General features: G+C 42.7%; 1 protein-coding gene across 1 annotated transcript in view; it reads left to right on the forward strand.

Annotated features, from left to right (window-relative positions):
• PDLIM4 (PDZ and LIM domain 4) overlaps positions 1-24,516 on the forward strand; it is a 349,721-nt gene that overhangs the window by 39,079 nt on the left and 286,126 nt on the right. The window contains exon 2 of the mRNA XM_077265960.1: positions 7,138-7,289. Coding sequence (XP_077122075.1) covers positions 7,138-7,289 — 152 coding nt within the window. The remainder of the gene's footprint in view (positions 1-7,137; positions 7,290-24,516) is intronic.

Below are 24,516 nucleotides of genomic sequence, written 5' to 3' on the forward strand. Positions count from 1 at the left end.
CACATCACTACGCTAATATTGATGCAAAGATAGTGCTAAAGCAGAGATAGACAAAATATCTGACTGCACAAAATAAATTAAATTAAACTGCGGAGAGTACACTTACTGCAGTGATGAGAAGGTGAGCTTGGTGTCCCCGTCGCCCCAATGCACGTTTCATTAATCTTCTTCAGGAGGTGTGTGTGTTAAATACCATTTAGGAGTTTGTTGAATGTATTTGATGTAGCGTACATATCTAAACCTCAAAGATGCACAGATCAGACAATTTGCCCTGTATTCAGGTCCATACAGTAGGTAGCTCAAATGTACAAGAGAATGAACTGTGAAAGTTATTGTCACTCTTGATCACCATGGACCGATTAAAGCGAACCTGTCAGTAGGATCAGCCCTCCTAAACCGTCTATAAAAGCATGTAGGTCATAGGAAGCTGAATAACTTCATGCACTGATATCTGCGATACGAAGTCTGATTTCAGAGAGATCCACATTTTTCTTAATATGTCAATGAGCTGTTCAAGGCTATGGGCTGGACACTGATCTGCCTGAGAATCTGCCTCCAGAGATTATTTTATATGAAAGGGTGAGACATGTAAAGACTGACAGTTTGCTCTCCTTATCTACATTTCTCTCACTGGTAAGCCCTGGAGGCAGATTCTCGTGCAGATCTCTGTCTGGCCCATAGATCTTAACGGCTCATTTACATATTAAGAAAAATGAATATTTCTCCGGAATAAGACATCGGATCACAGATATGAAGGTATCATTTTATTCAGCTTCCTATGACCTACATGCCAATGTAGATGGCTAAGGAGGGTTGATCCTACTGACAGATTCCCTTTAAATATTGTATTTAAAAAACTTCTTTTGGTGACTGTTGTACAGAGCTGGGATATGGGTTCTTGGTGCGATTTCCCATGCTGTGGCAGTCAGTCTGTCCGCATCAGTCTCTAGGGAGATGACTGTTCTACAAAGAGACACGCGGAATGGTAAATGCTATATATAATATTATGTAGTGCATGATTGTAATTAATAATGACATAAATCAAGTTTGCATTATTATCATTCTTGGGCAGTTCAACATTTTCAGTGACCTCACATCTTATCTTTCCTATTCAGATGTTGTTTTTTTCCCCAAGATACGGCCAAGCCCTTTTATCATCTTAGATCATCATTTCCCATGTATAAAGTTCTGTTGCTTGTAAGTTAAGGGAGGTAAGAGCTAACACCGAGATAGCTGAACGTTATGTAATCAGCATGACATCTTTAATTGATTATTGTGGCCAAGATGACGGTCTTCTGGTCTTTCCTATTAAGGAAGAATTTTGCAAGTGAACGTGCAGAACGGGAATGTGCTGTATAGTGTGGAGATGCAATGCATACCTTCCTCATCTACTCGCAAAGATATACTGTACATATGCTTTACTCAGTAACCTATAATTGGGCATCATGTGTAGCACTGCAGTCTGGAGTGCTGGGGATTTGACTATTTCCTATTATGTTTGGGCTATGTATATTCAGCATATATACTTTAAGAGTGTTTCCGAATATATGGCCACTGCAAATCTGCTTCTATGGAGGCACACAAGTCCATGCTGCTCTATAATATGAAGCCGCATCCAGTCTATATGCCAATGAATAGCCTGCACAGTTTGGGCACATATATTTTAAACATTAAAGGGGACATGTCATCTGACTCATCCTGCCAAACCATCATGCTACATTATTGCAACCATGTATGTTTTACTTTGAAACTTGCAGGTTTTCAGAGAGATCATATATTGAAACGCAGTGTCAGAAGACTAGTCTGAGGCAGGTCCTCAATAGCTTCTCTCTGTCCTGATCCCCTTGACTGACAGGTCTATTCTTATATGTCTACACATAGGAATTGGGGTGGCTAGAAGACATTGAAGATTTGCTTTGAACTATTCATCCAGCTCTGTACACAGTTTACAAATGGCATCATTCAATAGCTGATCAGTAGGAGTGCTAGGTGTTGGGCCCTTACCGAATGGATATTGATGACCTACCCTAAGCCTAGGACATCTGCATCACAATCCTGGGCCACCGCTTTAATAGTGCTATAATCAGGGCCTTATTTGCCACTAGGCACTTGAGGGCACGTGCCTAGGGCGGGGACAATGCAGGGGGCGGCACCTGAGCAAGGTTTTTTTTTTAATAAGTCCTGGGTCACCTCCCGACCGACCACCCCCCGCGCCCTCCACGCCCCCCAGCCATGCATAAGAGGGGGAATATGAGCCATGCATACAGGGGGGAATATGAGCCATGCATACAGGGGGGGGGAATATGAGCCATGCATACAGGGGGGGAATATGAGCCATGCATACAGGGGGGGAATATGAGCCATGCATACAGGGGGAATATGAGCCATGCATACAAGAGGGGGAACATGAGCCATGCATTCAGGGGTGGGAATATGAGCCATGCATACAGGAGGGGGGGAATATGAGCCATGCATACAGGGTGGAATATGAGCCATGCATTCAGGGGTGGGAATATGAGCCATGCATACAGGAGGGGGAATATGAGCCATGCATACAGGGGGGAATATGAACCATGCATACAGGGGGGGGATATGAGCCATGCATACAGGGGGGGAATATGAGCCATGCATACAGGGGGGAATATGAGCCATGCATACAGGGGGGAATATGAGCCAAGCATACAGGGGGGGGGAATATGAGCCATGCATTCAGGGGGGAATATGAGCCATGCATACAGGGGGGAATATGAACCATGCATACAGGGGGGGGATATGAGCCATGCATACAGGGGGGGAATATGAGCCATGCATACAGGGGGGGAATATGAGCCATGCATACAGGGGGGGAATATGAGCCATGCATACATGGGGGATATGAGCCATGCATACAAGGGAGTGGATATGAGCCATGCATACAGGGGGGGAATATGAGCCATGCATACAGGGGGGAATATGAGCCATGCATACAGGGGGGAATATGGGCCATGCATACAGTGGGGGAATATGAGCCATGCATACAGGAGGGGGAATATGAGCCATGCATACAGGAGGGGGAGTATGAGCCATGCATACAGGAGGGGGGGATATGAGCCATGCATACAGGGGGGTCATTATACAGTATTGAGCATCATGTGGGATCATTATACAGTATGGAGAACTGTGTGTGGCCGTTATACAGTATGGAGCACTATGTGTGGCCATTATACAGTATGGAGCACTGTGGCCATTATACACTATGGAGCATCATGTGTGGCCATTATACAGTATTGAGCATCATGTGTGGCCATTATACAGTATGGAGAACTGTGTGTAGCCGTTATATAGTATTGAGCATCTGTATGGCTATATTTTTTTTGTTTATAGTTACTGTATATAAAACAGTGTGATCAGCAGTGCTAAATGGCTGTGGTTGTGACGTGGATATGGGTGTGACTAGTTGTGAAATGGGTGTGATCAGAGGCGTGGCCTAAAATTTGCCGCGGCACACTACGCTCGCCGCAAACTTTATACCTCCTTCCCTTCTTAAAAAGTTGGGGGGTATGGTACCGCAGATCATGGCAAGTGCCGCAAATCCCATAGGGAATGAATGAGGCTGAACGCAGTGTTGCCGTAAGTGATCTGTTACGCGGCACATGCAGAAAAACTGCCGGATCTGCTGCAAAAGGCGACTTTCACATCAGCGATTCTTGCCAAAGTCACTGCCGATAGTGTCATACTCACCAAAGGGGGAGGCAGCACTAAAAGTGCCTAGGGCAGCAGAAACTCTAAATACGGCCCTGGCTATAATTGTGGAAAAATTGAACATACCATTTAGGTTTTTACAGCAGTTTTGTTTTCTCATTAATTAATATTCTAAATAGTGCTAAAGATCAATCTACAACTACAGTTCTGAGGATAAATTAAAAAAATGTCCTCTAGCAGTTGCCCTTTCTTCCTCTGGAGTTCCATTGCAGATTCTGTTGCATTTTTTCCATCAGAACATAGAGCAACTTGATAGAATGCTTATGGATACCATGGTAAGTCAATAGGGTCTGTTGGGCGACACTGGTAACAACTGCACAGACATATATAAGGCAATACATGTGACTAGAAAGCACATACAATGTTCTAATTTGGTCATATATTCGCTATTAGGGTCAGGTCACACATATAGGTTTTGTTACAGCTTTTCAGAAATGCAGTATTCATGCCAAAATGCAATCCTTATTATGTTTCCGAATGACCTATAAGTGTACATACTGTATGTGATGCTTGTCAAGTATTGTAAGAAAATGAAGTACTGTATGGTTGAAGAAATTCCAAAAGTAACACAACATGGTAATATGGTATATCAGCATCACTATGTGGCTTTACTACATAAATATCATTCATTTTGTAAGTATGTGAATCCAGATGAGGTTACAAACACATCGAAAACCACATGACATCTATAAAATCACAAGTATTAAAGCCCTAAATTGGATTTTATGTTTGTTCTCAAAATAACTAGTGGAGACACCAGATATTCAATAAATCACATTCTCTGATTGGTATTTTTATAACAGCAGTTCCAGTGAAGAAGAATGCATTTATCTGAAGACGTAAACTTGTGCTAACATCCATCAACAGATACTTCTGCCAAACACACCAAGAGGAAATAATGCACCTCGCCCTATCATACCACGTATAAACACTGCGTCCTGGACATCAAAGAATCATTACTCAACAAGTAGGATAAGATTAAGAAAATAAACATGATCATTAGGAATCTGGGATCATCACCCTTATAGAGCCTCCCTCCAGGGAGCCCAGCCACATCCCACAAGCCATGACTTGGGTGCCGAAGTCCCTATGGAAATCCCACACATTTTCAGATCTGTTTTTAGTTGAGGGGTGAACAATAATGTTTGCAGACCAGTATCTTGAGGGCATAATATTTTTTCTAGCTCTTCCCAAGCAATCAAAATATGCAACATTAAAAGTGTTTCTAGATGTAATATATTGTACTTCTGATTCCTAATCCCTACATGTATGCTGGATATGTGATGATGAGTGCTTGACTCCATGTTCACACATAAAAACTGCTGCGGTTCCCCCGTTGCAAGTATTGCTGCAGATCTGCAACAAATCCACATCAAAATCTGCACTTCAGGTCACATACATTACAGATTGAGATGCAGGTGTATCATGGATGCAATGCAAAAGGTCAACTCCGCAGTGAATTTCCAGATTATTGACCACTGTAGGTTTTTACCCTTAAATGGCTATATTTAAAAGGGTCTATCCTAGTGACTGGCTCTGTGGTCTTCCACCACATTGTTATTGATTACCTATTTAATTATCTTTCAGTGGAAACCAGAAGTTTACGTACACTATATAAATAGACACATTTGCATGTTGTTCTCGATATCTGACATGAAATCAGAATAAACCTTTCCCAATTTAGGTCAATTAGGATTACCATAATTATTAATATTTGCCAAATTCCAGAATAATGACAGAGAGAATGTTTTAAGGCATTTTTAGATAGTGTATGGAAACGTCTGGTTTTAACTGTGTATACAGCCATTAATCCCACAGCGCTTTACATAGATCGGCATCTCTGTCCCCTTTGGGGCTTGCAACCTAAATTTCCCATCAGTATGTCTTTGCATGATTTCCTTCAGGTAGTCTCACATTCCAAACTCCTTGCAGATGTTGTTCTTGGTGGGATTTGAAACCAGCACTCCAGCGCTGCAAAGCTGCAGTGCTAACCACTGATTCACTGTGCTACCCACCATGAGGATAGGTCATCACTATCAGATTAGTGGGGGTCCAACACGCTACACCCCCACCGATTAGCTGTTTGCAGCACCAGATGAAGCAGGATGTAAACAATGAATGGCTTGGAACAACACCAGTCCTTCACATTGTTTAGTGGCCGATGTTGGGTGCTTTAGCTTCGATTATTTGAATGGAAGTTGTTTTGCAGTACCTGACAGTGGCCACTAAACAATGTGATAGATCAGTGATATTTCAGTTCTCACATTGTTTACATCCGACCCTTGTTAAAGCTGATAACAGCTGATTTGTAATATTGATAACCTATCCTAAAATAGTTTATCAATATCACAGTCATGGAAAACCCATTTAAAAGCAGATGGAGTTTATAAATTTATATATGATAGGGATAAGTTACCCTTATTGCTTCTGGCTTAAAGGGGTTGTCTGGCCTTGGGGTACAAGACAATGCATTTTATGTGGATTCTCCGGTAAAGGCTCCGGGAGAAGGCAGGCACATGTCTACGAGGATGCAATTTGCCTACATACGGTCATGTGCTAACTAGTTGCATACGGCCTACCTCAATACAAATGAGCAGGACCTGTCTAGTCAGAAAAGTGGTTGGAAATCGCCCTGCCTGCTCCCAGAGCCAACACTGGAGGTTCCTCACAGTGGACGCTGTGGGTGCTGTGATGTTCACAAATCTGCAGTCAAATAGAGGGACTGCAGACTGTACCCCAAGGCTGGACAACCCCTTTAAAGAGTTATTCCCAATAAGAAAGATTATCACTTATCCAACGGATGAGTGATAGCTTGTAGTCTGATGGGGGTCAATACTGTAATACTCTTATCGATTACAAAAAAAGGGCCCTGAAGGTGGTTGCACCTGTGCTCTTCTGCTCCATCAATACAGAGCTCCATTCTTGGGATCGTTGAAGGGTCCAGCTGTCAGATTGACACCATTCCGCAACTTATCACCTAACCTTTGAATATCTATCTGTCCAACTATAAGTAATAGCATTTTCCCAATAGGTTAGCTGGCTGCTATAAGCTAAGTGCTGGAGGACATGTAAACTCAGTGATGAATTTTTGGACTGAATATTGGTAACATACAAAACCGTTCTGCTACGTAACATATGTAGATAACTTTACATTTCATGCTGTGCTTTCACAGTATTCTGCAGGAAATCAGTAATCCAGAATGTTACAATATAAATCCATTCTTCTAATGTAATGCACACAAGGGCCTCGTCTGTAGAAGTGTCTCAGACAAGAGGAGATCCCATTTTACAAGCGCAGCGATTATTTGCCGACATCCATTCTACATGTGTTTCCATTATCTATATATTTATATAGCTTTATAACACCATGCACCTATTGTTCCTCTTCCTGTGCAGATTAATCCCGGAAGCAAGGCTGCTCTGGCTAACCTATGCCCAGGGGATGTTATTCTGGAAATCAATGGGGAGAAAACAGAAAACATGACTCATCTACAGGCTCAAAACAAGATTAAGACTTGTTCAAGCCATCTGACACTTTTCCTAAACAGGTCTGTACATCTTTTATATTTTATTTCACAAACTCATTACTTTTGTTGGTTAGGTCTTGAGAAATCATTTCCATAGATCATTTCCTAATGCCAGTGGCTGACCTATAGTTCCAATTTATAGGAACTAGAATAGAGAAAACCATGGCTGGTTATGAGTCAGCGAGACCCACGGTCTAAATACAAATCTGGACCAATGTCCAAGAAATAAATATTAGCAAAGTCCACTGCTTGGTTAATGATATAGTAATAAAATATTCAGAAAAAGGACTGTCTATTCAAGAGGTTCACATGTTGGTGAGCTATCTTTAGGATAGGTAAGGAGTGTGAGATCGGTGGGGGTCCAACACCTGTCCCTGCACCGATCTGCTAAGAGCTGATCCAGGAGCTGCCGAATACAGCACTTTATCACCCTTTCCTACAGATATGTCAGCCCTCAACACCCCTTTTAGTGCATACAAGAAATAACCATTTAGTGTGGATGGTGCCTAAGAGTATGCTCACACTTGGATGGATTTCCATACCAATTTTCAGTGCAGTAAGTGTGCAACGAATTCGATTATACCAAATTTCATCTACTTGCTGCTGAAAAAAATCTGTGCGGAATCAGTTTACGTTGCTTATTTTCTCCGGAGACTTAACTCTGTGTAATGTATAGGGTGAGATCCGCAAGTAGCTCATGACAATTTTGCCATGGATTTGTCACAGATTTTGCAGAGGATTTCACCCTGTGAGAAATCTGTGTGGGCACACGCTACATGTCCTCTCTCCAATGAAGGCAATATACGAGAGTAACTATTGTGGTGCTGGGTTTTGCCTCCCTGGACAGGATCTCTTGGGGACATTTGTAACAACATGGCTCTTATAAACTTTGCACAGGTTCTTGACACCTGGTAGCCCGAGTCAATGCTGGGCCTCATCTGTACGAGGTCCCAAAGCCATTGTATGGCCTCTCTGAAAACCTAAAACCACAGAGAGGTTGGATCTGTTAAATATAGGCAGACTGAAGCTCATTTAGAGCACTTACGTAAAAGGCACCACACCTTCAAGAAAATATGAATAGGCCAGGAACACGGGCAGGAGAATGGTAAATTAATGTTTATGTGTTTCTATATTATCTGGGGAAGGGACGCTGTTCAATTAAATCACTGATAACGTTGAAATCCACCTTGAAAGTTGTTGCCTGCCTTTACATTTTGGGGTTTTACTTCTATTGGATAAGCCCTTATTCATAGTCCAGGGTATTAGGTAAATATAAACAAAAATTATGCTAGCCCCCTAGTCCCCTGACATTGGCATTACGTAACATGTATGGTAAAAGTCAATCACTTCATGTTGTAGTGATGCACCGCCCAGTATTGCATGTATGGGCTTGGACCTTGCGTGTGATTTGATGTCTTGCCTCTATACACATAAGGAGTATTGATGACAAGAAATGGAGAGCAAATGTATTACTATAAGGGCAAATTCACCCCAACAATAGGCCGTGCCATCCCCTAAACACCACTCACTTTTTAATAAGTAGGTGGAGCCCATCAAAAGTCCCAAACTCTCAAAAGTCGCAACATTTTTGCACAACTACTCATTGTACAAAGATTAGCAGCGTTTTAGTACTACGGTAGAAAACTCCACAAAGTGAAAGATAAACTGCTCCCTTGCTATATTCAAATTCAGATTTATGTGTTGTTTTTTTCTAAAATCTTGGAAAATCAAATTGGTGTGCTATTGATTCACATATGACCATTAGAACTTATTGCTAAAGCCAAAAAGCTTTCCAATGTTCTCCCCAACACTATTATTGCCAAGAAGGTCACAAAGATCTAATCAGCTCTAAATATTTAATCATCTAGAACTTTGTTTTGTCTTACAAAGCATAAATATGTTTAAAAAATGGAACTTGACCTCCACCATGACTTGTGGTTAGAGTGGAACATTCCAGAGAGCTGACAGATGGGTGAGATGACAGCATCAGTGTTTCCCTTACGTAAGACGGAGTCTTGTGTGACTCTTCACTGTAAAAACGGTGTCTGCAGCTTCCATGCAGCCAATTGTTCTTACCATTGACAGGACAATGTTAACGTGGCTATAAACCTTAAAAGGTTGGTCCAGGATTGGAAAAATGTTCTGAAGGAAAACAAAAAGGCAATACTCTTAACCGTATGCACACTTATATGGCGATATTAAATATTTATTGTAAATATAGCATGTACAAAATACTGGACAACCATTAAAAACAATTAAAACCTAGAAAAAAATGTATCTACCATGGCATAGCATAAATATAAGTATGCGCAGATGCAAAAAAAAAAAATCATATACACTTGTAAACCAGTTTTAGATAACTAAATTATGTAAGAGACATGTTCATATAATATAAGATAGAATGTCTAAGACATAAAGTGCATACAATGAGGTTAGGACATGAAAATAATATAAAAGAAACAGTGGGTAAAGTATAAGATGCAATACCAATATCCAATACATATATAATATACAGGGTAGAGTGTAACAATAAATAAGATCCGTAAAACCTTGTAACTGTAATATTGATAAACCTAAATATGTAGTAAATATTTATGGGAAAATGAGAAACTATCAAATGGCGAATAAAAAAATGTATAAAATGTCAAGAAAATTGTGACACTGGCTGTGACAAGTCAAGAGGCAAGGGAATCAAGAAGTCCGGGGTCAAATACCAAGAGTGTACGTCAAAGGCAGAGGGGCAAGACAAAAGATAAACCAAGTCACAGTCTTAGGCCAGAAGTGCAAAATAGTATCGGATTGAGACAAAGGGGCTAGGCAAACGAATAGTCAAAAGGCATGTCCGAGGTCAGGCAATCAGAACCGCAAAACACAAAAGCACAAGGCACGCACACCACCGAGCAAAGCTACAGCTGACAATGGTCTGACCATTGCCAGCCAACTAACTAGCCAGGCAATCACTCAGAAAGGTGACACCTGGAGGAGCACAGCAGATTTGGCTGATTGAGCTGCTGTGCACTCCTAATTTATAATGGGGATAGTCGGCATAGTCCATGTTTGGGTAGCTGGGCCTTCCCATACACAATACTGACAACCCAGTACTCCCCTGCCATCTATTGGGCGTCAGAGCTGTCACTTACTGCACCCTTAGAAACAAAGGATTTGTGACAAAAATATACACTCACCGGCCACTTTATTAGGTACACCTGTCCACCTTCTTGTTAACACTTAATTTCTAATCAGCCAATCACATGGCGGCAACTCAGTGCATTTAGGCATGTAGACATGGTCAAGACAATATCCTGCAGTTCAAACCGAGCATCAGTATGGGGAAGAAAGGTGATTTGAGTGCCTTTGAACGTGGCATGGTTGTTGGTGCCAGAAGGGCTGGTCTGAGTATTTCAGAAACTGCTGATCTACTGGGATTTTCACGCACAACCATCTCTAGGGTTTACAGAGAATGGTCCGAAAAAGAAAAAAAATCCAGTGAGCGGCAGTTCTGTGGGCATCTGTGTGATGCCATCATGTCAATATGGACCAAAATCTCTGAGGAATGCTTCCAGCACCTTGTTGAATCTATGCCACGAAGAATTGAGGCAGTTCTGAAGGCAAAAGGGGGTCCAACCCGTTACTAGCATGGTGTACCTAATAAAGTGACCGGTGAGTGTATATCACTCATAATGTGATGTCCAAAACATCTGAGATAGAATTAAAAAATGAGCATCTAGGAGCCAGATTATGGTGCTGTAGGTGTAGAGCCCCACATATCGCAGCTTGAACAAGGGAAAAGTGTAAAAAAAAAGTGGAAAGGGGGTCTGCACCATATTATTTAAAAAAAACAAAAAAAAAACAAGTGAACTAGAAAATGCTTCTTTAAGGAAAAAAGAGCGTTAGAATTTATGATTGGTATATCCCTTTAATTGTCTGTTCATTGTTAATAAGCAGATGCACAGATCAGGTTGTGGAGATTTATCCATGATTGTAATCTGGATCTGCATACCATATTCCTGGCTAGCACAGCTGTACCATTGAATTCAGTAGCAGATTCATGTAGGTCAGGTCCGGGAGTGATCGCACAGCACGACTGATGTGATTGGTGCAGACACATTCTGACTGCATTGTCACATGATCAGATCTTGATGACCGGCTTCTGTAATAGTTTAGTTACTCTTTAAATACACACACATACATCCCAAAGTATGTGGGCACTCCTTATTACTGTTTCTGATATATCCTATATACCGTATATACTCGAGTATAAGCCGACCCGAGTATAAGCCGACCCCCCTAATTTTGCCACAAAAAACTGGGAAAACTTATTGACTCGAGTATAAGCCTAGGGTGGAAAATACAGCAGCTACCGGTGAATTTCAAAAATAAAAATAGATGCTCCATACCGTTCATTATTGCCCCAAAGGAGGTTCCATATAAAGCTGTGCCATATATAATGCTCTGCACCGTTCATTATGGCCCCATAGATGCTCCTTATAAAGCTGTGCCATATATAATGCTCTGCACCGTTCATTATGGCCCCATAGATGCTCCTTATAAAGCTGTGCCATATATAATGCTCTGCACCGTTCATTATGGCCCCATAGATGCTCCATATAAAGCAGTGCCATATATAATGCTCTGCACTGTTCATTGTTGCCCCATAGATGCTCCATATAAATCTGTGCCATATGTAATGCTCTGCACCGTTGCCCCATAGATGTGCCATATAAATCTGTGCCATATATAATGCTCTGCACCGTTGCCCCATAGATGTGCCACATAAATCTGTGCCATATATAGTGCTCTGCACTGTTGCCCCATAGATGTGCCATATAAATCTGTGCCATATATAGTGCTCTGCACCGTTGCCCCATAGATACTCCACATAAATATGTGCCATATATAACGCTGCTGCTGCAATAAAAAAACAAAAAACATACTCACCTCTTGCTTGCAGCTCCTCAGCGTCCCGTCCCGGCGTCTCTCCGCACTGACTGATCAGGCAGAGGGCAGCGCGCACACTATATGCGTCATCGCGCCCTCTGACCTGAACAGTCAGAGCAAGAGGACGCGAAGACAGAGCGGCGCCCGGCGTGTGGATCGTGGACAGGTGACTATAAAATACTCACCTAGTCCCGGCGATCCTGGCACTCCCCCTGCCTGTCACACTGTCTTCGGTGCCGCAGCCTCTTCCTCTGTCAGCGGTCACCGGCATCGCTGATTAGAGAAATGAATATGCGGCTCCGCCCCTATGGGAGTGGAGTCCATAATCATTTCTCTAATGAGCGGTCCCACGTGACCGCTGAACAGGGGAAGAGCTGCGGCACCCGAAGACAGTGTGACAGGCAGGGGGAGCGTCAGGATCGCCAGGACTAGGTGAGTATGCGACAGCGCCCTCTCCCCCTCACCCGCCGACCCCACCGCCGACCGTGACTCGAGTATAAGCCGAGAGGGGCACTTTCAGCCCAAAAATTTGGGCTGAAAATCTCGGCTTATACTCGAGTATATACGGTAAATATAGGTCCAGGGCATAGTGCTCCTGACCTTAGTCTTCATGACAGCATTCACTACATATGTCCTAGCGTCTTGTGACATCAGTGTTATGTGGACATCGATATGGATTGAGATTTAATACAGTGGACCTATACATAGGCTGAATGTATAAATGCACGTAAAGGGGAAGGTTATCAGAGAGATTAGGAATAGAGCAGCTGCAGACGTCTAACCTATGATTCTAAAGCATCGTTAAATTGGCAACTATTAAAACAACTTATACACTAAAAGGCATTTTATATAACACATCTGGCAGACTTCTTTTAAGTGGTGATACGTGCCTCCATTCACATATTTTACAAGGCTTTATAGAAGCATTTTTTATAGGAGCCACAAGTTTCATTTTCCCATCATCTTCACTTTTGATTTTACATGACACTTTTACAGTTTCATATTGAATTAGACGGCAGGAATGTGATATTCCAGAATTTCCATCATGTGTACTTAGACAATCGCTAATAGACTTACAGTATACATTTTAGATCATTTGGCTCTTATAGGGGTTAAACAATTGATGAACTCTGTTTATTGGTGGGGGGCTAACACATGGCACCCTATTGATCAGCTGAAATCTACTTCACCAGTTGCCAGATCTACAAAACTCTGCAGCAGAAAACATGCAGCCCAGTACATAGAGTCCTGCTCATCGTTATTGGCACCCAGGAAGTTTAAGTACATAATGTGGAATATATCCTGAAAAAAACGAAGCACGTGAAACAGTTTTTTGTATAGAGCGCTCGTGTTAAATACAAAAGAGCAAATGATAAATAATAATTTAAAACAAGAAACAATGGGAGGGAATAATAGAGAAATCCAAAGCTTGCTGTGACACTGGTATTGGCACCCTTTACAGTAAATTAGCACGGTAACACATTTTGATTCACTTGTGGCAAATCACAAATGAGAATCACCTGTGATTAATTGTCGGTTCCAGTGTGACATGAGTTAGCCAATGAATAATGACTTCAGCGTTTTAAAAAGCCATATGGTTAACCCTGTTCCTTTGTCACAATGGTGAAGACAAAGGGGCTGTCTGAGGACATCAAAACTGCTATTATTAGCAAACACAAGACTTCCAAAGGGTATGAGGCCATCTTAAAAGACCTTGGTATCTCAGTTTCAACAGTGCGTAATGTTATTAAGAAGTTTACCAAGCATGGAACCATTAAGAACCTCCCTGGATGTGTTGCAAAGAGGAAAATTGACAAGAAATGTCTTAGAAGGTTGGTGCGAATGTTGGCAAAAACACCACGTCAAACATCGAAAGATCTGAAGGCAAACGTGGAACAGTCTTGGGTCATAGTTTCAACAAGTACCATGCGCCGCAAACTAAACCAAGCAGAGGTTTATAGGTGAAGGCCAAGAAAGAAACCATTGCTCTTTTCCAAAGAGTACATTGAAAAACCACAATCCTTCTGGGAAAATGTTCTGTGAACAGATGAAACAAAAATAGAGCTTTTTGGCAATGCAAAGCACGGAAAAGAACACCCTACCAACAGTTAAGCATGATGGAGGATCCACAATGCTGTGGGGTTGCTTTGCTGCATCCGGTACTGGAGGCCTTGACCGTATTGCAGGAATCATGAAATCATAGAATTATCAAGAGATTTTAGAGCAAAATGTTCTACCCAATGTAAGAAAATTTTGTTTGAGTCTAAATCATGGGCCCTCCAGCATACATCCAAAAGTACACAGGAGTAGTTGAGAAAGAAAAAAATGCACTATTTGTAAAATGGCCAGCAATGAGTCCTGACCTCAATCCCATTGAAAATCTTTGAGGTGAGCTACAAACTGTCATTGGGAAAAAGAACCCTGCAAACATTGAAGAGCTTGTACAACCTGCAAAAGGAAGAGTGGGAGAAAATACCAGCTGAGAAGTACAAGAAGCTTATTGATGGCTACAAGAAATGTTTGGAGGCTGTCATCAATGCCAAAGGGTGTGCAACCAAATATTAATTAGGGGAGTCTTTACTGCTGCACATGGTGTCTATTTTGTTTCTTCTAGGAAATTGCAACATGTAAGTTGATAAAGAATGTTTTATTGTTGTATTACTTTGGACCACTAATCAAAAAATCCTGAGGATATAACTATGGTACATTTCCATTTATTTCTGAAGATATTGTACAGTCTATGAAAAAAATGAAGGGGAGCCAATAATGGTGAGCAGCACTGTAGTGTAATGGCCACTGCTTTGTTTCTTATTATGGAAAATCAGAGATAAAGTGCTATAACTGGCAACCTCCTCCTAATAATGTACAGAGCTGTTGCACCCTGCTTATATCTGGCAACCATCAGCACAGATTTCAGCTGATTTGTGGGCTATCGGGTGCCAAATTGAGTGATGGTTTAGTCCCTGACAAACCCTTTAACTAAAGCAGAAGCACTGGTTAAAGCGAATCTGTCAGCAGGCTTTTGCTACCTCATCTGAGAGCAGTATAATGTAGGAAAAGAGACTCTGATTCCAACAATGTATCATTTGATTTACTGGGTGCTGCAGTTGTGACACAATCAGCGTTTTTAGCTGTACCATGTAGCAGTGCTCAGAAAGCTAACCCCACCCACACGACAGCTTTCTGTGTGCATTGCCTATTGACAGTGGGCTGCATATCAGAGGAGGGGGTGTGATTGGACCACTTGGCATGAGGCAGCGTGTCTGGGCAGTGATAATCTCCTGGTGATATAGCATTCATTGTATGGAAACAACATCACACAACCTAATAAGTGACACATCGTTGAAATCTGGGTGTCAGTCTCTTCCTCATGCTGCCTTTAGATTACATAGCACAAATGTGCTGATATGCTCTCCATTGACTTAGTATAGTTAGAAATGATCTCTATGATTTTTGTATTGCTCACTTCTAAAAACTTAAAATGCATCTGGTGCTATGGAAAAAACAATAAAAAAATGAAAAACATATTCTTAGCAAACACAACATAAACAGTGAATGAAGCAGTGGTCACACATTCTCACCTGTGTCCCCTATGATCCTGTGGAAAGGTGATTAATCTTGTTATTTGGGCAACCTCTTCAGTAGTTGCCGCCTTCTGAACCACCCTAATGTATGGTTACTTCCCACTCCATTTGAGTATCAAAACTGTGTAATGGAAACATTAACATGTGCGACCAAGGACTATAAAGTTAAATAACTTCTTAAGGCTACATAGATGTGACTTTACCTATTAGGGCTCATTTCCACTTGCGAGGAAAACGAACGAGTGCAATCCGATAAAAAATCGGATTGCACTCGGACCAATGTTATTCAATAGGTGTCTTCTCATTTGCGATTTTTTTCTCAGCTGAAATCGGACTGAGAAAAAAATCGCAGCATGCTGCGTATTGCTGCGATTCTCGGACGAGACTCGCCAATGCAAGTCAATGGGTTCGAGAAAAAAAATCGCACAGCACTCGCACCATGCGAGTGCTGTCCGATTTTTACGCACCGGTGTCCTTTGAAAAGCCGGCAATTCAGCGTGATGTACAGTAAAATCACACTGAAAGGTTAGAATAGAGTAGATATATACACATAGAATAGGTATATATACATATATATATGTCAGTGAGACACCTATATATATATTTATATTTAATGCAGCGCTAGATAGCATAAAAGCCGCTAATTCAATTGCCGGCTTTTGCTCTCTCCTTCACAAACCCGACAGGATATGAGACATGGTTTACATACAGTAAACCATCTCATATCCCTTCTTGTATTACATATGCCTCTTCACTAATGTAAGAAGTGTCTGTGTGTCAAATTTGGGGGCTCTAGCTATTAAATTAAAGGGTTAAATCGCGGAAATAATTGGCGTGGGCTCCCGCGCAATTTTCTCCGCCAGAGTGGTAAAGCCAGTGACTGAGGGCAGATATTAATAGCCTAGAGAGGGTCCATGGTTATTGGACCCCCCTAGCTAAAAACATCTGCCCCCAGCAACCCCAGCAAAGGCACATCTGGAAGATGCGCCTATTCTGGCACTTGGCCACTCTCTTCCCACTCCCGTGTAGCTGTGGGATATGGGGTAATGAAGGGTTAATGCCACCTTGCTATTGTAAGGTGACATTAAGCCAGATTAATAATGGAAAGGCGTCAATTATGACACCTATCCATTATTGTATTAAAAATTGTACGAAATGGTTAATAAAACACACACACGTTATTACAAAGTACTTTAATGAAATAAAGACACAGGGTGTTGTAATATTTTATTATTCTCTTAATCCACCTGAAGACCCTCGTTCTGTAAAAAAGTAAAAATAAAAAATCAACAATATCCCATACCTTCCGACGATCAGTCTTGTCCCACGATGTAAATCCATCTGAAGGGGTTAAATCATTTTACACCCAGGAGCTGTGCTGTGGTTGTAAAAATACGGGGAATTAATGGAGTGCAGGGGAATGTCCTGTAGTTACCTTGAGTCGTGGTGATGCGCCCTCTGCTGGATGTCCTCATATGAACTCGAGCGTGGGAACTTTTCCCAGGCTCGAGTTCATTTGAGGACATCCAGCAGAGGGCGCATCACCGCGACTCAAGGTAACTACCGAACATTCCCCTGCTTACCATTCATTCCACGGGGTTTTACATCCACGAGCACAACTGCATTAGCAAAGCTCTTGGGTGTAAAATGATTTAACCCCTTCAGATGGATTTACATCGTGGGACAAGACTGATCGTCGGAAGGTATGGGATATTGTTGATTTTTTATTTTTACTTTTTTACAGAATGAGGGTCTTCAGGTGGATTAAGAGAATAATAAAATATTACAACACCCTGTGTCTTTATTTCATTAAAGTACTTTGTAATAATGTGTGTGTGTTTTATTAACCATTTCGTACTATTGTATTAATAATGGATAGGTGTCATAATTGACACCTCTCCATTATTAATCTGGCTTAATGTCACCTTACAATAGCAAGGTGACATTAACCCTTCATTACCCCATATCCCACCACTACACGGGAGTGGGAAGAGAGTGGCCAAGTGCCAGAATAGGCGCATCCTCCAGATGTGCCTTTTCTGGGGTGGCTGGGGGCAGATGTTTTTAGCCGGGGGGGGGGGGCAATAACCATGGACCCTCTCTAGGCTATTAATATCTGCCCTCAGTCACTGGCTTTACCACTCTGGCGGAGAAAATTGCTCGGGAGCCCACGCCAATTGTTTCCGCGATTTAACCCTTTAATTTATTAGTTACAGCCCCCAAATTTGACACAAAGACACTTCTTACATTGGTGAAGAGGAATATGTAATAAAAGAAGGGATATGAGATGGTTTACTGTATGTAAACCATGTCTCATATCCTGTCGGGTTTGTGAAGGAGAGAGCAAAGGCCGGCAATTGAATTAGCGGCTTTTATGCTATCTAGCGCTGCATTAAATATAAATATATATATATATAGGTGTCTCACTGACATATATATATGTATATATACCTATTCTATGTGTATATATCTACTCTATTCTAACCTGTCAGTGCGATTTTACTGTACACAGCCCTGATTTGCCGGCTTTTCAAAGGACACCGGTGCGTAAAAATCGGACAGCAATACGGATGTCATATGGATGTTGCGATAAAAAATCGCATGACAGTCGCATGACAATCGCATGATTTTCCTCCGTTTTTTCGGTCCGTAAATCGGACCGTTTTGTCTCTCGCAAGTGGAAATGAGCCCTTAGGAGCAGTATTACAACAATTAAATGCACAAAATGAAAAAAAAAATGCAGGGGTCCTCCTGGAAACCCCTAATCTTTAACTAGGAATCACACATTTGTGAGAGGCAAGAACTTTATGCATTTTCAGTCGACTTCTCACTCACTATGGAGCTGTTGAAGGTTTCCAAGACCTGGATTTACTCAGTGGGCAAGTTTCCAATTTGTACTATAATAAAGTGCACTCCCATGCTCCACACTGCCCTGCTTCAATGAATCTATCATATTCTCAGCATGAGCAGATTCCATGGGGGTTACACTCAGGAGCAGCCTCATCACAGCTCTCAGAAACCTGAGCTAGAAACGAAGGAGTAAACCTAGGCATGTGGGAATCAATGTAAAGGTGTTGGAACTGGCCTGGAACAAAGGTCTGTCTCCTGAATGGTGACTGCATGCTGTGTACACACTGTGCGACTGCCAGGTATTGCTAGTGCAAGCGGGTGGTCATGTGACCTCATGTTAGAGATTTGCATATTTACATGCCTGCTAGATGTGTTTTCTATGGAGAGAAGCCTAAAGGCTGAGTCACACATAACGATATCGTTAACGATATCGTTGCAACGTCACGCTTTTGGTGACGTAGAAACGATCCCGCTAACGATCTCGTTATGTGTGACAGCGACCAACGATCAGGCCCCTGCTGGGAGATCGTTGGTCGATGGGAATGATCAGGACCTTTTTTTGGTCGCCGATCACCCGCTGTCATCGCTGGATCGGCGTGTGTGACGCCGATCCAGCGATGTGTTCACTTGTAACCAGGGTAAATATCGGGTTACTAAGCGCAGGGCCGCTCTTAGTAACCCGATATTTACCCTGGTTACCATTGTAAAAGTTAAAAAAAAGCAGTACATACTCACATTCTGATGTCTGTCACGTCCCCCGGCGTCCAAAGGGTTAAAACTGCTTTCGGCAAGAGCGCTGCTAATATGCACACGAGAGCTTCCCTGCACTGACTGTGTCAGCGCTGGCCGTAAAGCAGAGCACAACGGTGACGTCAACGCTGTCACTGCCGGCGCTGACACATTCAGTGCAGGGAAGCTCTCGGCAGCAGCGCGTGCATATTAGCAGCGCTCTTGCCGAAAGCAGTTTTAACCTTGTGGACGCCGGCGGGGGACGTGACAGACATCAGAATGTGAGTATGTAGTGTTTTTTTTTTTTTTTACTTTTACAATGGTAACCAGGGTAAATATCGGGTTACTAAGCGCGGCCCTGCACTTAGTAACCCGATGTTTACCCTGGTTACCTGGGTGCTGCAGGGGGACTTCGGCATCGTTGAAGACAGTTTCAACGATGCCGAAGTCGTTCCCCTGATCGTTGGTCGCTGGAGAGAGCTGTCTGTGTGACAGCTCCCCAGCGACCACACAACGACTTACCAACGATCAAGCCCAGGTCGTATCGCTGGTCGTGATCGTTGGTAAGTCGTTTAGTGTAACTCCAGCTTAAGGTACCGTTACACTAAACGACTTACCAACGATCACGACCAGCGATACGACCTGGCCGTGATCGTTGGTAAGTCGTTGTGTGGTCGCTGGGGAGCTGTCACACAGACAGCTCTCTCCAGCGACCAATGATCAGGGGAACGACTTCGGCATCGTTGAAACTGTCTTCAACGATGCCGAAGTCCCCCTGCAGCACCCAGGTAACCAGGGTAAACATCGGGTTACTAAGTGCAGGGCCGCGCTTAGTAACCCGATATTTACCCTGGTTACCATTGTAAAAGTAAAAAAAAAAAAAAACACTACATACTCACATTCTGATGTCTGTCACGTCCCCCGCCGGCGTCCACAAGGTTAAAACTGCTTTCGGCAAGAGCGCTGCTAATATGCACGCGCTGCTGCCGAGAGCTTCCCTGCACTGAATGTGTCAGCGCCGGCAGTGACAGCGTTGACGTCACCGTTGTGCTCTGCTTTACGGCCAGCGCTGACACAGTCAGTGCAGGGAAGCTCTAGGCAGCGGCGCGTGCATATTAGCAGCGCTCTTGCCGAAAGCAGTTTTAACCCTGTGGATGCCGGGGGACATGACGTACATTAGAATGTGAGTATGTACTGTTTTTTTTTTTACTTTTACAATGGTAACGAGGGTAAATATCGGGTTACTAAGCGCGGCCCTGCGCTTAGTAACCCGATATTTACCCTGGTTACAAGTGAACACATCGCTGGATCGACGTCACACACGCCGATCCAGCGATGACAGCGGGTGATCAGCGACCAAAAAAAGGTCCTGATCATTCCCATCGATCAACGATCTCCCAGCAGGGGCCTGATCGTTGGTCGCTGTCACACATAATGAGATCGTTAGCGGGATCGTTGCTACGTCACCAAAAGCATGACGTTGCAATGATATCGTTAACGATATCGTTATGTGTGACTCAGCCTTACTCATCTAGTCAGCATGTGACCGCAAGGATGCAAATCTCATACCACTTGCATCATCAGTTCCAGGGTATCACGACCGTGTGTGCACAGTAAGGTGACTGCAAACTTTTGTCCCAAGCCTGGAAATCCTCTTTAACCTGCATTGGTGTACATGGAAGTGACAACTGGTGCACTGAAGACGCCACAGACAATAAGGCTATGTGCACACGATGCGGATTTGCTGCGGATCCGCAGCGGATTTTTCCGAGCAGAAACGCTGCAGATCCGCACTGTGATGTACAGTACAATGTTATTAAATGGGAAAAAAAAATAGCTGTGCAGATGGTGCGGAAAAATCAGTGCGGAATTGCTGCGGATTTCAAAGAAGTGCATGTCACTTCTTTTGTGCGGATCTGCAGCGTTTCTGCACCCCTCCATGTTAAAAATCCGCAGTGGCAAAAACCGCAGAAAATCCGCACAAAATCCGCATCAATTCTGCATAAAAACCGCACAAAATCCGCATAAAAACCACGGCAAATCCGCGGCTGCAGATTCGGATTTTGTGCATAAAATTCGGCACCTCTTTTCCTACGTGTGCACATAATAGCCTAACTCTCTCCTCATGTTTCCTTGCTGATTTTTTAGTTTTGTATCAGGCTAGAGTCCCTGTCACTACCGGTAGCACGGGGTGGAACCTGTATCCTATTCAAGTTGTACAGGTAGTCCAGAATCCTCCAGAACGGTACAACCATAAGTGTCATTGCAAGACACTTACGGTATGTTAATTGAATGCATTGTGTTATTCAAAAGTACAACACATCCTGCAAAAAAACGAAGCCTCATCTGGCTAGTGTCGACAGACAAATAAAAAAGTTCTGGCTCTTGCAGTAAGGAAAGGAAAAAGCAAAAGGGCAAAACCGGAAAATCGCAAGGTCATGAATGGGTTAAAATATGCGCAAAGTGGCACAGTATAAATTAGGCATTACATAAAGTATATTAGTCACGTATAGTCATTTTACCTCATTAAAGGGGATGTCAACTACTGACCAACCCCAACTCGGGACCCAAATTAACATGAAAGCAGTGTGTACTGACCTCCTGCAGTGGGGCTGTTCCTGAGATGTCCGCACCGCTGTTCCTGCATTGTTGTCAGCTCCGTACTTTACTATTTGATCAGAGCTTTCATCTGCCCTGACGGAATATTGATGAGCTGAGGCTGACGAGCATTCACTCACTGGCTGCAGCGTAACGTGACACAAATGTGGCGCCAACATGGCCGGAACGGTGCTACTGCAGGAGGAGAATATGCTCTGGGTTTATTTCCTGTAGGATCCTAAATAGAGTAAACTGGGTTGTCAAGTTGTGGACAACTCCTTTAAGTGTTTTTATTTAGGAGTCCATGGTTGTACACTTTGTTTCGGTCATCATAGAATTGATATACCTCTTACTGTATATTACCTGTTGGGTTGATTGACAGCACTTTAGATGTCTAATAATAAAAATTAATCATCACAAATACAAATTGCCTAATAACTGTGCGTTCTATGTACATAAACAAAAACACGGAGGAAAAGAGTCCACTTCAACATATTTAGAGAACAATATACAAAAAGATGTGCCACTGAGTATCATTCGTCACACAGGCCTCCATTGTGAAAGATGTATATTGAGTGGTACGTAATAGGATAGTCTGCAGCACTATTATATACAGTAAATATAGAAAACCACTATATACAGTCATCGTCACAAGTGTTGGAGAGATCTTACAATTGCTGTTGGGAGAAGGCGCCTTCAAATATGAGAGACCTGGAGCAGGCTGCAAAAGAAGAGCGGTCCAAAATTCCAGTTGATAGGTGTAAGAAGCTTGTTGGTGGTTATAGGAAGCGACTGATTGTAGTTTATTCCAAATGGTGTGCAGCCAAATATTAAGTTGAGGGTGCCAACATTATTGTACGGCCCATTTTTGGGGTTTTGTGTGAAATTAGGTCCAATTTGCCTTTTTTTCTGTTTTTTGTGTTGCTCCAAGACACACAAAGGAAATAAATATGTGTATACATATAGAAAATGTGTAATTGCAATAATTTTCTGGGAGAAATACTTCATTTTCTGAAACAATTTCAAGGGTGCCAATGTTTCGGCCATGACTGTATACCCACCAGATAGGGGGGCAAAATGACTCTGTCTTGTGTGTTTAGACCTATGGAGCTAATGTAGCTGATTTCCATCCATATGATAAATGTGTGCTGCAGTCACAGTATGAAAAGATCTGTATGTGCAGGTAATAGGTACGAGTTATATCCTGATTAAGGCCGGCGTCACACTCAGCGTATGAAAATATGGTCCGTATTTTACGACTGTAATACGCAAAAATAGTGATCCGTATGTCATCCGTAGGCAGGGTGGGTCAGCGTATTTTGCGCATGGCATCCTCCGTATGTAATCCGTATGGCATCCGTACTGGGAAATTTTCTCGCAGGCTTGCAAAACCGACATCTGATGGATTTATGTGTTATATAGGGCGCATCACCGCAACTCAAGGTAACTACAGGTCACCCCGCTTTCCATTCATTCCCTGGGGGTTTTACAGGCACGCGCACTGCTTTACCAGAGCTCCTGGCTGTAAAATGATTTAACCCCTTCAGATGGATTTACTTCGTGGGACTTGATCTGAGCGACGGAAGGTATGAGATATTGTTGTTTTTTTATTTTTCCTTTGTTACAGAACGAGGATCTTCAGGTGGATTACCAGTATAATAAAATATTACAACACCCTGTGTCTTTATTTCATTAAAATACTTTTAAATAATGTGTGTGTGTGTTTTATTAACCATTTCGTACTATTGGATTAATAATGGATAGGTGTCAGAATTGACGCCTCTCCATTATTAATCTGGCTTAATGTCACCTTACAATAGCAAGGTGACATTAACCCTTCATTACCCCATATCCCACCACTACACGGGAGTGGGAAGAGAGTGGCCAAGTGCCAGAATAGGTGCATCTTCCAGAAGTGCCTTTTCTGGGGTGGCTGGGGGCAGATGTTTGTAGCCAGGGGGGGGGGGCAATAACCATGGACCCTCTATAGGCTATTAATATCTGCCCTCAGTCACTGGCTTTACCACTCTGGCAGAGAAAATTGCGCGGGAGCCCACGCCAATTTTTTCCGCAATTTAACCCTTTATTTTACAAGCTACAGCGCCCAAATTTTGCACATACACACTACTAACAGTAGTGTGGAATATGAAAAAAAAAGGGATATGAGATGGCTTTTCTATAGAACACTGCTGCGTATTTCTCGCAAGTCACACTGCTGGTCTGTGTGTAATCCGTATTTTTCTCGCCCCCATAGACTTTCATTGGCGATTTTTTTGTGCAATACGGTGACAAACGCAGCATGCTGCGATTTTCTACGGCCGTACAAGACCATATAATACGGATCCGTAAAATAAGGCTGATAGGAGCTGGGACATAGAGAATCATTGGGCCGTGTGTTATGCGTATTTTACGGATGTAAAACTCGCTAGTGTGACGCCGGCCTAAAGGGGCGGACACAAATTCTCAGTTTACTTTTCTGAGACCCTTCCTGGTAAGTATCAGATGCAACCTGCTGATCACAATATGGAGGTGAGGAAAGCGTCTAGACT

This window comes from Ranitomeya variabilis, chromosome 5, assembly GCF_051348905.1.
Source record: "Ranitomeya variabilis isolate aRanVar5 chromosome 5, aRanVar5.hap1, whole genome shotgun sequence".
Lineage (NCBI taxonomy): Eukaryota > Metazoa > Chordata > Amphibia > Anura > Dendrobatidae > Ranitomeya > Ranitomeya variabilis.